Source organism: Saccostrea cucullata, unplaced genomic scaffold, assembly GCF_032062105.1.
Source record: "Saccostrea cucullata isolate Sc308-1 unplaced genomic scaffold, CSIRO_AGI_Scuc_v1 ctg16057, whole genome shotgun sequence".
In the NCBI taxonomy this organism is placed as follows: domain Eukaryota; kingdom Metazoa; phylum Mollusca; class Bivalvia; order Ostreida; family Ostreidae; genus Saccostrea; species Saccostrea cuccullata.
In genome coordinates, this window is record NW_026925502.1 from 1 (window position 1) to 12,290 (window position 12,290).

General features: G+C 34.2%; 1 protein-coding gene across 1 annotated transcript; it reads left to right on the top strand.

Moving 5' to 3' along the window:
• The first annotated feature begins 2,701 nt into the window (after positions 1-2,701).
• On the top strand, positions 2,702-12,290 carry LOC134269036 (small G protein signaling modulator 1-like). The gene is made up of 19 exons (XM_062751261.1): positions 2,702-2,792; positions 3,055-3,206; positions 3,367-3,501; positions 3,785-3,915; positions 4,809-4,876; positions 5,232-5,396; positions 5,965-6,123; positions 6,511-6,676; positions 7,672-7,736; positions 8,025-8,170; positions 8,595-8,663; positions 8,794-9,541; positions 9,687-9,766; positions 10,201-10,325; positions 10,420-10,502; positions 10,808-10,917; positions 11,074-11,170; positions 11,349-11,516; positions 11,789-12,290. The coding sequence occupies exons 1-19, from the start codon at positions 2,702-2,704 to the stop codon at positions 11,875-11,877; spliced, it is 2,847 nt and encodes a 948-aa protein (XP_062607245.1). The 3' UTR covers positions 11,878-12,290.

Below are 12,290 nucleotides of genomic sequence, written 5' to 3' on the forward strand. Positions count from 1 at the left end.
GAACAGGTAATAAATTAAAAATTTTATATTAGTAAAGAACACCTACTACCAGGTAGTTACATGCCTAGGAAATTATGATAAAAAAGTTCAAATCCAAGTTTTCTGTATTGAGGAGACCTACCTGGTAAATTAAAGTGCCTATATTTTCATTTAGAAGAATTCATCACAGATGAATTGTTTAAGAGAAGTAACCTTGTTGAATCTTTGAGACTTTAAAGTTGAGATTAATTATGGACTTTCTATGAACTTTCTGGTGTGACTGAGTTCATGGAATAGCCAGTTACCTTGGGAGATTAGAGTTACCTCCCCACTTCCTGTTTCATTAACCACTGTCAGTCTACCATCCGGATGTCAGCGTTTGATTGGTTGATATTGAACACCAATACCCCATCTGTCTATAACAGAGAATTCCCCAATAAGTAGGTCATCAACAATACTTACTGTTGGCAGATAGAATTCAGGGATAGATCCAAGAAATAAAAGTGTAAATCAATAGAGGTCATACAGTCACAGTCCAGGAGATGCCCAGGGGGAGATACAAATTAAATCTTTGAATGTATGTACATTAAGCAATGATAGGCAATGCCTTATTGCAAGAACATGTTCATTGTAATTGCATATTTCTTCTGCGTATACATATTAAAAGTTTAAAAAAATCAAATTTATTTGTCATAGCATATAATGTTGGGGTCTGAATTTTCCTTATTCTACATTCAACTTGCCGTCTTCTATCACTTGTGTATTATTGACAGATGAAATGGATGAAGAGAAATATGGTATGCCAGTATTGAACTTTGTAGTGTTTGTTAATAGCAGAAATGTTAAGGAGAGATTTCCGCTGCGGAGTAAACATTTTTTTTTTTATTATGTTGTATAGAATGTAGCCAAATCAATAGAATGCTCCTATTCTGTTACTTATTGTGGAGAAATATAGCAGAGAATTAATTGAAACTATATCACACTGTATTTATCTCTTTGGGTTTGGAGTGTTATGAATCAGGTTGTACTAATGCACTAAATGTAGGCCTATATATTTAGCATTTAGATGTGACAGCATAAAGGTCTGTGGAAAAGGTCCTTTACATATGGACCAAGATTGAAAACAGAGAGAATATGCATTTACTGTTTTTCTGCAAAAAAATCCAGGAAAACGATCAAAGCAAAAGTTGAACATTTTCTTCATGGTCATCTATTACTGTGCAGTCTTTTCCCTATCCTGTCAATGATACATATCTGTATTTCAAAACATGATCACTTTAACGATGAATATCATGAGTGAAAGTAGATGTTGACAACAGTGTACTCTAGATTCCAGGCCATTGAGTTGTTATGACCAGGCCAGCTGTTTGTTCCTTTGTTTTTAAGGTTGGCATAATGAGAACGTTACTTAGGGCGGAGATCAGCTGTTGATATTCCAGAGTCGGTTGGTTTCAATTAGTCTGCTGTCAAACCATCAACATCTATTGCTCTGACATAATTATATCGCATTCAGCGGCCTCCTGAGATGTCGTCAATTTCCTGTGTAAATGCCTTATGGGTCTGTTCTGGAATAATTTACATGTTGTCAATAGGACCATAGAAATAAGGCGATTAAATGAGAGTTGGCACATTGATGGTTTATTGACTAAAATGTTGGCTAGGCCTCCTCAAACAGAATCAACAGATTTCATTAAATTTGAGAAAAGAAGTTCAAGGCCTGGTGCTAACATGGGATTAATTTATATCAATTGATCCGATTCCATGAAATGAGAAATAATTCGGTTTCCACTGCCAAATGAAATGTGTCAGATTGTTCCGAATATTCTCAGCAATTGTCCATGTAGAGAGCTTCCTGTGAAATAATATGGAGACAAATGAATTTCACTGAAAGTGTATGCCAGGAATCGATAATGAAAATTCATCAAGGCATAATTACGCAGGGTAAAAAAGTCCTCAATTCCCACCGTGCGTTGTAGGCATAGAAAAGCAAATTGCTAAATGAAAATTATACATTAAGTCTAATGAATTGCTGAAACCATAAAACTGGCTCAAGCACTAGCTTTTCATCTTACACTGGTCAGCATGAATCTACGACAAATATAAATTACATTGGGACTGTGGTTCAGCCTGTATGTATTTTGTTTCTTCTCTTTGTAAAAAAAAGGAGAGCTGGCATGGCTTTCTTCTATCAGTATTTGCTTTTGGTTGTCTCACCTTTGGTCTTATTGATATACGGTACATGTATATTTACATCCTCTAAATATTTTCTCATTTCTTTCATATGAAACCTAATATCTGTTAATCTTTAAACAATTTTACATTTTAAAAGCCATCTTTAATATGAATTAAGGTTTCTAATAAGTGGACTTTTCCTTTAATGTTGATAAGTAATTTTAAAATTAAGAAAGCAATACCTTACACATTTTTCATCCATTCATCCATACTATAAAATATAACTGTAAAATACAGGGATTTATGCTTCCAATCATTCCAGAAAATTTTAATAACCACCTTACATTAAATACTACAAATGTTCCATTTGAGTTAACATATTAAGAATCCATTTGATTGTGTAATAAAATATATCATTTAACCATTTGATCCACCAGAAGGTAATTTTGTGTACATCATTTTAACACTGTAGTCACATGCTCTTTTATTTTCCATGCATGTATTTTGATAAAGGTCTCATTTTGAATGTTTTGATTAAATTATAAACCTTATGAAATTTTGTTTTAATTTCAGTCGATATTATGATACTGAGGCCCTGATAGCTGACCCGGTAGATGGACCAATATTTGCCTCTCTTCTGGGTGTGTATCACTTCAGCTCTTCAAAGCTCTTTCATATTTTTCTATCTAAAGTTGCAGGGAAGATTAAGATATTTGCATTACAATTCAAAGATAAAGATAAGTTGGGAACATACACAAAATGAAAAAAAGAGTATATATGGCTAATATGAGAAAAAGCCTTGTTTTATGTGAAAAATGATGATGAAAAAGATGCATGTCTTAAAAATAAACACCACATATCATTTTGAATTTAACTTCAATATATGTTTTTATTAATTTAAAGTTGGTCCTTGTGCCCTGGACTACACGAAGATGAAGACCACAGATCACTTTTGGACAGATCCCCCCGCTGATGAATTGGTGCAGCGCCACAGGATACATTCCAGCACTAACCACCTGACGGGACCAGGCTCACCTAAACGGCCGGGTCTGCAGGTATAAAAAGAGAAAGCAAAAGCAATGTTATTATTGTCATGAGTAGATCATTAAATGCATATTTATAAACAATTTTTTTTTTCTTATTAAATCTATAAAACCTCTTGTTACCTGCCAGCCTGTACCATGTTTTATATTTTAGCCGATGACAAATTTTCAGATGAGGAACACCAGCTCTAGCAGTGAGGAGAGTTCTAAGAGTTTCCATCACTCCGCTCGGGACTATGTGGAATCGCTCCACCAGAACTCCAAAACAACTCTACTGTATGGAAAAAACAATGTACTGGTTCAGCCGGTAAGTACAACAGATAAAACTAATCTGCCTAATTCTTACCTCTAGTAACCAAAGGTGGGAAAAGCTGATGTAATAGCAAGGTGTCTTGTCTATATGTCTGTGTGTTTATGTGACTGACTGTCATTTTGTCTGGGAACAATTTTTGAAAATGGTACACACTCCTACAGTTTTGTTGTAATTTCACTAAAAATTATTACATTACACTAAGATACTTAATTTATGCATCCATTTTTAATTTGATGAATTTGCAAATGTAAATATTGTTTTTTGTGTGATGTTTCAGAGAGAGGACACCGAGCCATTAGCGGGTTACTTGTCCCTCCATCAATCGGCCGAGGGTCTGACCATCATGTGGACACCTAATCAGCTGATGAATGGATGTTGTGAGGACACAGATGATGAAATTGATCGCAGGTAAAAAAAAAAATAATGAAATCTTAACGAGACATTTCTTTGTTAATGTCCTACTTAGTATCTTCCATGTTGTGAAATTTTTTCCCATTATTGATGTTTTTTGTGTTGATGTACATCACAAACTATTTTTATACACTGTAAATGTGGTTTTTACAGTTTAAGCCATCTTGGGCTTGATTGAGGTAATGTTTTAGAAGCTGTTCTTTGTCTTATACAGGTAGAATTTTGTGTCTTTGGGTCTGTTGTAGATTTGGTACAAGGGTTTGTATGTACATAGATATCATATAGAGCACGATTCATCACAAACTAACAAACCATTCACATTCATATAATGCAGTAGCCTTCTGATTCTTTAACTTAGATTTACTTGTTCAGTGAGTTCAAGAAAACTAACTACAACTCAGAGATTATGTGATTTTGTCCCTTTCCTGTTGACACAGTTTTCAATGCAGTTTGACCAGACAGCTTTTTATGGAGTACCCAGTGAATTAAAAATAAATTTATACTTAATTTTGTCTGACATGCTAAAAATTAATCTCTGTTGCAGTATTTCCTGTTTGTGTGAAAGGGTTTATAATGCCCTTATGTTTTTGTTGGAAGCATGTTAGGTGTGATATTGGATATGGGAGTCAGCATGATGCGAGAGGAAAAAGATGAACTTTGACATAAAATATCTGTTAATAAATAGAATCTTGCATTACAATAAAAAAACATAGCATCTTAGTTATTTCTGGATTATTTAAACCATGTTATGGAAATATACTCTAGAATTTTGGACCATTAAGCATCATCTAAAAGACTTATAATTAACCTTTCTGATAAGAAAGATTGTTTTCAAAAAAGAATCCTTTACCTAATAGATTTTATGATGATATGATATTGTTTTATTTCAGCCTGTACTGGGACTATGCTTTAACTGTGTACCTAGATGAAATAGTGTATATCCACTGTCACCAGCAGCGTAAGTCAACATTCCCTTTATGGAAAATACATTTTTCTGTTAAGGTTGTGATTTTGTTCATGTTCCTGCTTGACTTTTTGGTTTTTGTTTTCATTTTTTCCCTTTTTCATGAAATTTAATTTCCTTCCTTTGTTTGGTGTTGTGTTTATGTTTCTATGTTCTGTTTTGTCATATTTTTTCAGATTCTTTATTTCGTAAGTACGTTTATCTCCTGTTTGAATTCCTATTCTGATCTTGTGTATTTATGCCCTCATTATTGAGTTACTTCCCCTTTGTTTTACAGCTGACACTATTGAATTACTTACCCTTTGTTTTACAGCTGACACTATTGAGTTACTTACCCTTTGTTTTACAGCTGACTGTGGTGGCACCATTGTATTGGTGGGTCAGGATGGGGTACAGAGACCCCCAATCCATTTCCCAAAAGGAGGGCACCTGCTGGCATTCCTCTCCTGTCTTGAGAACGGTATCCTACCCCATGGACAGCTGGACCCCCCTCTCTGGTCACAAAGGGGTAAAGGTACACAAACATATTTCTGATAATAGTGCCAACTCAGAATATGCTTATCTGTACACATAGCTTCTGCTTGTAGGCTTTTGTAAGCAATAGACATCACTGATTTTCTGCTTGTTTTGGCACTGGTGTGATTTCTATCTATATAAATTTTCCATGTATTTACCATTATAAAAGTTGTATTAATCTGGCTTTGTGGTTGCTCACTGAAGAAGATTTTTCTCTACAGTTTATGCTTATTTCTATCCCAAAATTTTTATTCAATTAGTAATATTGTTCAAAACTGCCTTTTTTTATGTATTTCCATACAGAACACTGCTTGATTTTTTTTTTCAGTGAGCATGAAAAAATTAATTAATCAGGAGTCCTTTGCATAAATTTATTTTATTTCAGAAAATATTCTGTATAGAGGCACTACTGGAGAAATAAGTTTGCAGTCCTTCTCTCTTGTCACTGCACAATGCATTTTCTTAAACTTTGTATGAAAAAGTTTTTGCAAACAGAACACATATTTGTTCTACAAGCTTACTGACAATGTATGTACATTAAGTAATAGCTCTAGGTCTTTGTTCAGGCAAAGTCTTCCCAAAACTGAGAAAGAAGGGGAGTCGACTCTCTCTGCTTTCAGGCAGCACGAGTTCCACAGGAAGTAGCACGAGTTCTAGTGCTGACGAGGAGGAGGCCACAGATTACGTGTTCCGCATCATCTCTACGTGCCGACCCGACAGCATTCGTAAGGACTTACGCAGTGTTATTATCTGTATCATAGAATATTAATGTTGATAGTGCTTGGTCATAATTGTTTTCAATATTTCCTCAAGCATTATTTTTTATTGACATTCTTGCAGAAAATTTAATATCATCTATTTATCTAATATCATCTATCACAACTCAGAGTCAGTGCTATAACTATGAAACTAAACAGATAATTTTTGCCAGGCCTTATTGATGGTCATTTTAAAACCATAGCAGTAAATGACTAAATCTTGTTTTGAATGACCTTTTAGACTTAGTCACATTATGGTTGTAATGATTTACCTTCTTATTTATCCAATATGCAAACACTTATAAATCACCATTTTAAGAAATATTTACTAATATATCCTGTATGTTTCCACAGCTCCAGAAATGATGGACCCTAAAGTGAATGTGAAGGGAGACTACTCCTGGGCTAACAAGATTCCGCGAGCTCCTGCTCTGGTGGACTCGTCGTCCGTACAAAGTTACGCCAAAATCCAGGAACAGCAGAACAGCTCCTGTCTGAATAAGTCAGCCACAGATCACAGGTATCAAATGTGCGTAACTCAGGCCCAAGTTTTACCTACAGTGTCGAGTCACAATGTTGTTGCCATGTGTCACTGGTATCAGTTTTCTTATTGTAATACTTTTGTCAAATTACTCTCTCTGCATCTATGAAGGAAAGTTTGTCTTTAAATGAGGCAGCTTGTTCACTGTCAATTTTACATTATTGTATACCTCGTGCTATCTTCTATCATAGTTCCATGTTGTGACATGTCTATAAATAATGCCAATTATATTGCAACATTTTCCTGTTTAATTTATTTACACTTTTCTAAAGTGTCGATATATCTATTTGTTTCAGGGAGTTGATTGATAGTGGCTAGACTGAATTATTAATTTCTGTAACAGTAATAATTTTTCATGGGGAATTAATTTAAATTACTGTATGTTATTTCTTTCAGTGTATCTGTTGCATGATTCAAATCTGTGAAACATTTTATTTACATTTTCCTCTTGGCATATGAAAATTGTTTTTTTTTTTAATTAATCTTTTGATCAAAAGTCAAGATTATTTACATAACCATTATAATGCAATAACTGGGATAATTTTTTTTTTATGCACAATCTATTGTAAAATCACTAATTATTGGGTCAAATTTTTGTAGTTTGAAGAAACACAATAGGTGTATGTGGGTTTGATTTCATGAGTGAAGAATTCTTGAGAAGTAATATGCATATGACATTTTACATTGTGTTGTGGACACAAATTTCTGAGCCACTCCAAACCTTGAAAACAGCAAAAAATAACCCTCTTCTCTCCCTGCCATGAATATTAGTGATTTTACATGTGTATTCACTACATATAAAATAAATATTAATTTACTAGAAGAAGCCTACTCTTGAATAAAAGATCAAGACTAGTGATCATTCTGTTAAATATTTAAGCGATGCAGTACAGTTAGGTACTCTGGAATATGTAAGGAAGTGAAAGATTTTTTTAAAAATCATAACATATAAATGATTTATGCTTATGTTGCAGGACAACAATTAAACATTTATGTGACACGATGAAGACTCAGATTATCTCTAGGGCCTTCTATGGATGTAAGTACCATTTAATCATGTTTTGTTATACATATATATTCCAATACATTTATTAACTTTTTGGCAAAATTACTTAATCTGCAGCCAAATTAAAATGAGACTTGGATTATTTTAATGCTTTTAATGTTATTTGCTTCATTTTAATGCATTAAATGTCATTTGCTTGCTTCTGAAATTACATTAATCATTGGTATAATTGTATGTTCTCAATGAAATATTTTTGAAATAAAAGAAGATTTCATCTATATGTATGCATGCGTAATAAGTTCAATGCATGATTATATTTAGGGCTTGCCCATTGCCGACACTTAAAAACGGTTAGAACCCACCTGTCTGAGTTAGTTCTACACCGGATTGTCCCGGCCAGCATTCCTTATGACGCTTCTTGTGGGCTGACACAAAGGACGTGGAGGGAACTCAATCAGAATGGATCAGTAGGATCATAACTATTCTTGTTTTGTATGAAATTTGTTCTGGAAAGACTTTGGTCAGATTGATCTCTGACTGTGAAATTTTACTCAAAAAACTATGAAAAATAAGATTTGTTTGTGTTAACACTCTTGCAAATGTTTGAAAATTTGTGTTAACACTCTTGCAAATGTTTGAAAATTTTCAAGCTGATCTGCTAAATTGTTCTTAATATAATGATGAACTGCCAAGAAAATTCTTGGCATAAACACACACTAGTTGTAAATTAAGTGACAATTGTGATCATTCTGGGTTTCCCAGCTGCTGATTTTTAGTACTTGAGAGGGATGGGCAACCTTAATGCACTTTTTGTGCTCTTTGATTGAACTGATTTCCTCCTATGATACTTAATTGACATTGTAGACCAAATGTCTAATCTGTAATTGACAGGTGTCTAATCCAGAAGAAGTCTACAGACTTGTTTATTATGGTGGAATAGAACACTGCATCAGGAAAGAGGTCAGTTAAAAGAATCAGAAGTAAAGTGCTACTTTCAGTTCTGAATAATTCTAATGTCTATTTTTGAACACTACCTGTGCAGTAAACCAAATATGAGACTAGTACATTTAGTATCTATTTTATTTTTCAGGTTTGGCCATATCTCCTGGGTCATTATTCCTTCAAGAGTACAGAGGAGGAGCGGCAGAGAATAGACAGCCATGTGAAGACTCTGTATGAGAAGACGATGTCTGAATGGCTGGCAGTGGAGGCCATTGTAAGACAGAGAGAGAAGGAAACAATGGCTGCCAACATCCTCAAAAACATGTCGTCTGAGAGCACAGACATGGCACTGCCTGGGCCTTTTACTCGAGGAGACTCGAGTCTGAGTAATGATGTGTTTGAGTCCCTGGATGAGTGGGACAACATCATGACCCAGGAGACAGTCATAGAGGAGAGCTCCACCACAGGGACTACATGTACCCCCACCACAGACAGGAAGCAGAGTCTGGAGCTCCACCTACAAGGGGAGATAATTACAGTGGAGGAACAAATCTCACAAAATATCAAACTGAATAAAAGAGATTATGTGTGTAAGTCTTTCTCTGAGAGTCCAGACGATGGACTTGGGGACTCTATAGCCCCGCACAGTTCTCAGGAGAGATCCAAACTGGACTCAGCTGAGGATTCTGAGGGTACAGACTTCTTTAAGAGTGACAGGGATGGAAGCTTGGAGCGAGCTGTTCACCTGACTAAACTCTCCTGTTCTTTAGACAGTGCCGAGGCTGATGTAGAGGAAGTGAGTGATGATAGTAGTGATGACGAGGATAGCGATGTGTCGTCAGATCAGGAAATGACAGAGGGCACAGCCAAGTCTACACTGGGACCAACAACAACAGGTAAACTATATAGTCATCATTTTAAAAGATGAAACTTATTTTGAAGAATTTGGTATCATTGACTTTTATTTTCAAGAAAAGAGATACTATGTTTTACTTATTTAGTTTACTTTTTTTATGTATATACACATATTGTTTTCTTTAGAACAAAACAGAAGACTGTCAGCTTCTAAGGAGAGTTTGATTTCCCTGGCCTCCCCAGCCTCACACGGAGGAGTGTACTCAGTGAGTATATCACAAGTAGTAACAATTTCTGAAAAACAGTTAACATTAGGTCAGGCCAGATGGACAATCTGTAATTCTGAAGGTTTGAAGGAAAAGTGTATGACTAAATACCTTGTAAGAAACATCAAATATTTGTAGTCACTGTTGATATACCAGTACAATGTGTTTAGAAATTGTATTGAAAGGGTACAAGGAGAGACAACCTCTAAAATGTTTGTTTTGTTTTATCTAAACAAACAGACACTTATGATCTTGTTTGCCAGAAAAAGCAGAAAAAAATAACTGCAATTTATTTCTATAAAGGATATAAATACAATAATGTCATGTATATCAGTAGTATATCAGAAAATATTTGAAATATCAACAGTTACAATAATTTTACAGTATACAGATTTTGAGACATGAAGACAGTAGTTTTTAATTCTCTGTTCCAGGCAGAAATGTTGGACACTGTTGGTCTAAATCTCCACAGAATAGACAAAGACGTACAGCGGTGTGACCGTAACTACTGGTACTTCACGCCAGCTAATCTGGATAAACTCCGCAATATCATGTGCACGTAAGTCTGATTACAGCTTAATCAATGGCGAGTGTTGTTGGCTGTGATAATTTTTAATCTAACAACCATTATTGTATTGTTTTCTGTTTTAAAGGTATGTATGGGAGCATCTTGATGTTGGTTATGTGCAGGGCATGTGTGATCTTGTGGCACCACTTCTAGTCATATTTGATGATGGTAGGATATCAAAATAAATCATGTAGTACCTATAGGTTTCAGAAAATAAGGGACCAGCTACCAGGGTAATATGGATTTATTGTAATTCTTCCAAGGTCAATATATCTGGACAGTCAAAATTTTACTTGACACATTTCCCTTTTGACTTGTATATACAGTGTATTCAATGAAAATATATGTCGAAGATTAATATTATTTATGGTGATGTAAATTCTTGGGTAAATGTAACCCACAAAATCCTTAAAGATTGGTCCCCCACTAATTATGATAATAGTAGTTTTAATACATGTTGATGTTGTTGACAGAGTCTTTGACCTATAGCTGCTTCTGTGAGCTAATGAAGAGAATGTCTGCTAACTTCCCCCATGGAGGAGCCATGGACACACACTTTGCCAACATGAGATCTCTAATTCAGGTAAATACTCTGTCAAAGTATTGACACGTAACCTAGATCTTATGTGGATTAAACAGGATGTCTTCTCTCACTATTGAAAGAAAATGATCATTATTTTCTAGAATATGTTTTTTGATGTTTTTTTTAAATTGAATAGATTTTATATTTGTATTTCAGATTCTGGATTCTGAGCTGTTTGAACACATGCATCACCATGGTGACTACACACACTTCTACTTCTGTTATAGATGGTTCCTATTAGATTTTAAACGAGGTAAGGGGGGTTTTATTGTTTTTTACATAGAGCTTCACATCTCTATAATTAGTGTGCCTCAAATTGATCAATGTGTCTAATCAATTATTTTAACAAACATAATTTATTTTGACTATATGATTAAATAGTTTTATTGTGCTTGGAGAAAGTATCAATCATATGATATTATTATTTCCAGAGCTGATCTATGATGACGTATTCTCAGTATGGGAGACAATCTGGGCAGCTAAGTACATCAGCTCCCCCCATTTTGTGCTATTTATAGCCCTAGCGTTAGTGGAATTTTACCGGGACATCATCCTAGACAATAATATGGACTTTACAGATATCATCAAGTTTTTTAATGGTTGGTTTGTTTGTTTTCTTTTGATTGTTGATTAAATTTATTATAAAGAAGGAAAATTTAAAAGACATTAGAAGTGAACATTTCATTTATTATTTGCTCATTTGGTTTATGTTTACTAGGTATATCTTTTACATACAGAAATGTATAAAAAAAAAAAAATTGTGTACAATATTGCATGTACGAACAAACAATACCGAATGTCTATAGATTTGTTAGTTCGACTCAACAATATGTCTTAAAAGTTCCAATGAAATGTTATCTTTTTTTTGCAGAAATGGCTGAGAGACATAAAGCCAAACAAGTTCTGAAGATTGCTAGAGACTTAATTCATAAACTTCAGACACTTATAGAAAATAAATAAGGAGTTTAGAAGTCAGTTCTCATTGTCATTTAGGAAATTCCCTGAAATTTCATCATTCTGAAAAACAAAGGCTAAAACTTGTAGAAACTGTTCATAATTCAGTTGCCATTGAATAATAACCTTTGGTATTAATATGGTAGAAATCCCATGTTACAAGGTAGTTTTTTCATCTTGTACTGTGGCTTTGCAATTTTTTAAAACAAAGTTGACATACAATGTAGCGTTGTTAATTTACAGTGAATTCTAAGACTGTAAGAAAATGAATTATTTTTTAACAAAGAGTTAAAAATGGCATGTTTACTTGTTTTTTAATATCATGACACAATCTCATTTGTTTTTTTTATTCTGATCTTTTCTCAACAGAATCAGATGCAAAGTTATTTTTTAAATTTGTTACTTTTGCTCAAATACAG

Excerpts from the sequence above, each read along its gene's own strand:
- LOC134269036 (XM_062751261.1), top strand. The coding sequence starts at position 2,702 with ATGAAATTTTGTTTTAATTTCAGTCGATATTATGATACTGAGGCCCTG. Across the intron at positions 6,677-7,671 it reads AAGTCAGCCACAGATCACAG|GACAACAATTAAACATTTAT; the intron begins GTATCAAATGTG and ends CTTATGTTGCAG. Across the intron at positions 10,326-10,419 it reads CTCCGCAATATCATGTGCAC|GTATGTATGGGAGCATCTTG; the intron begins GTAAGTCTGATT and ends TCTGTTTTAAAG.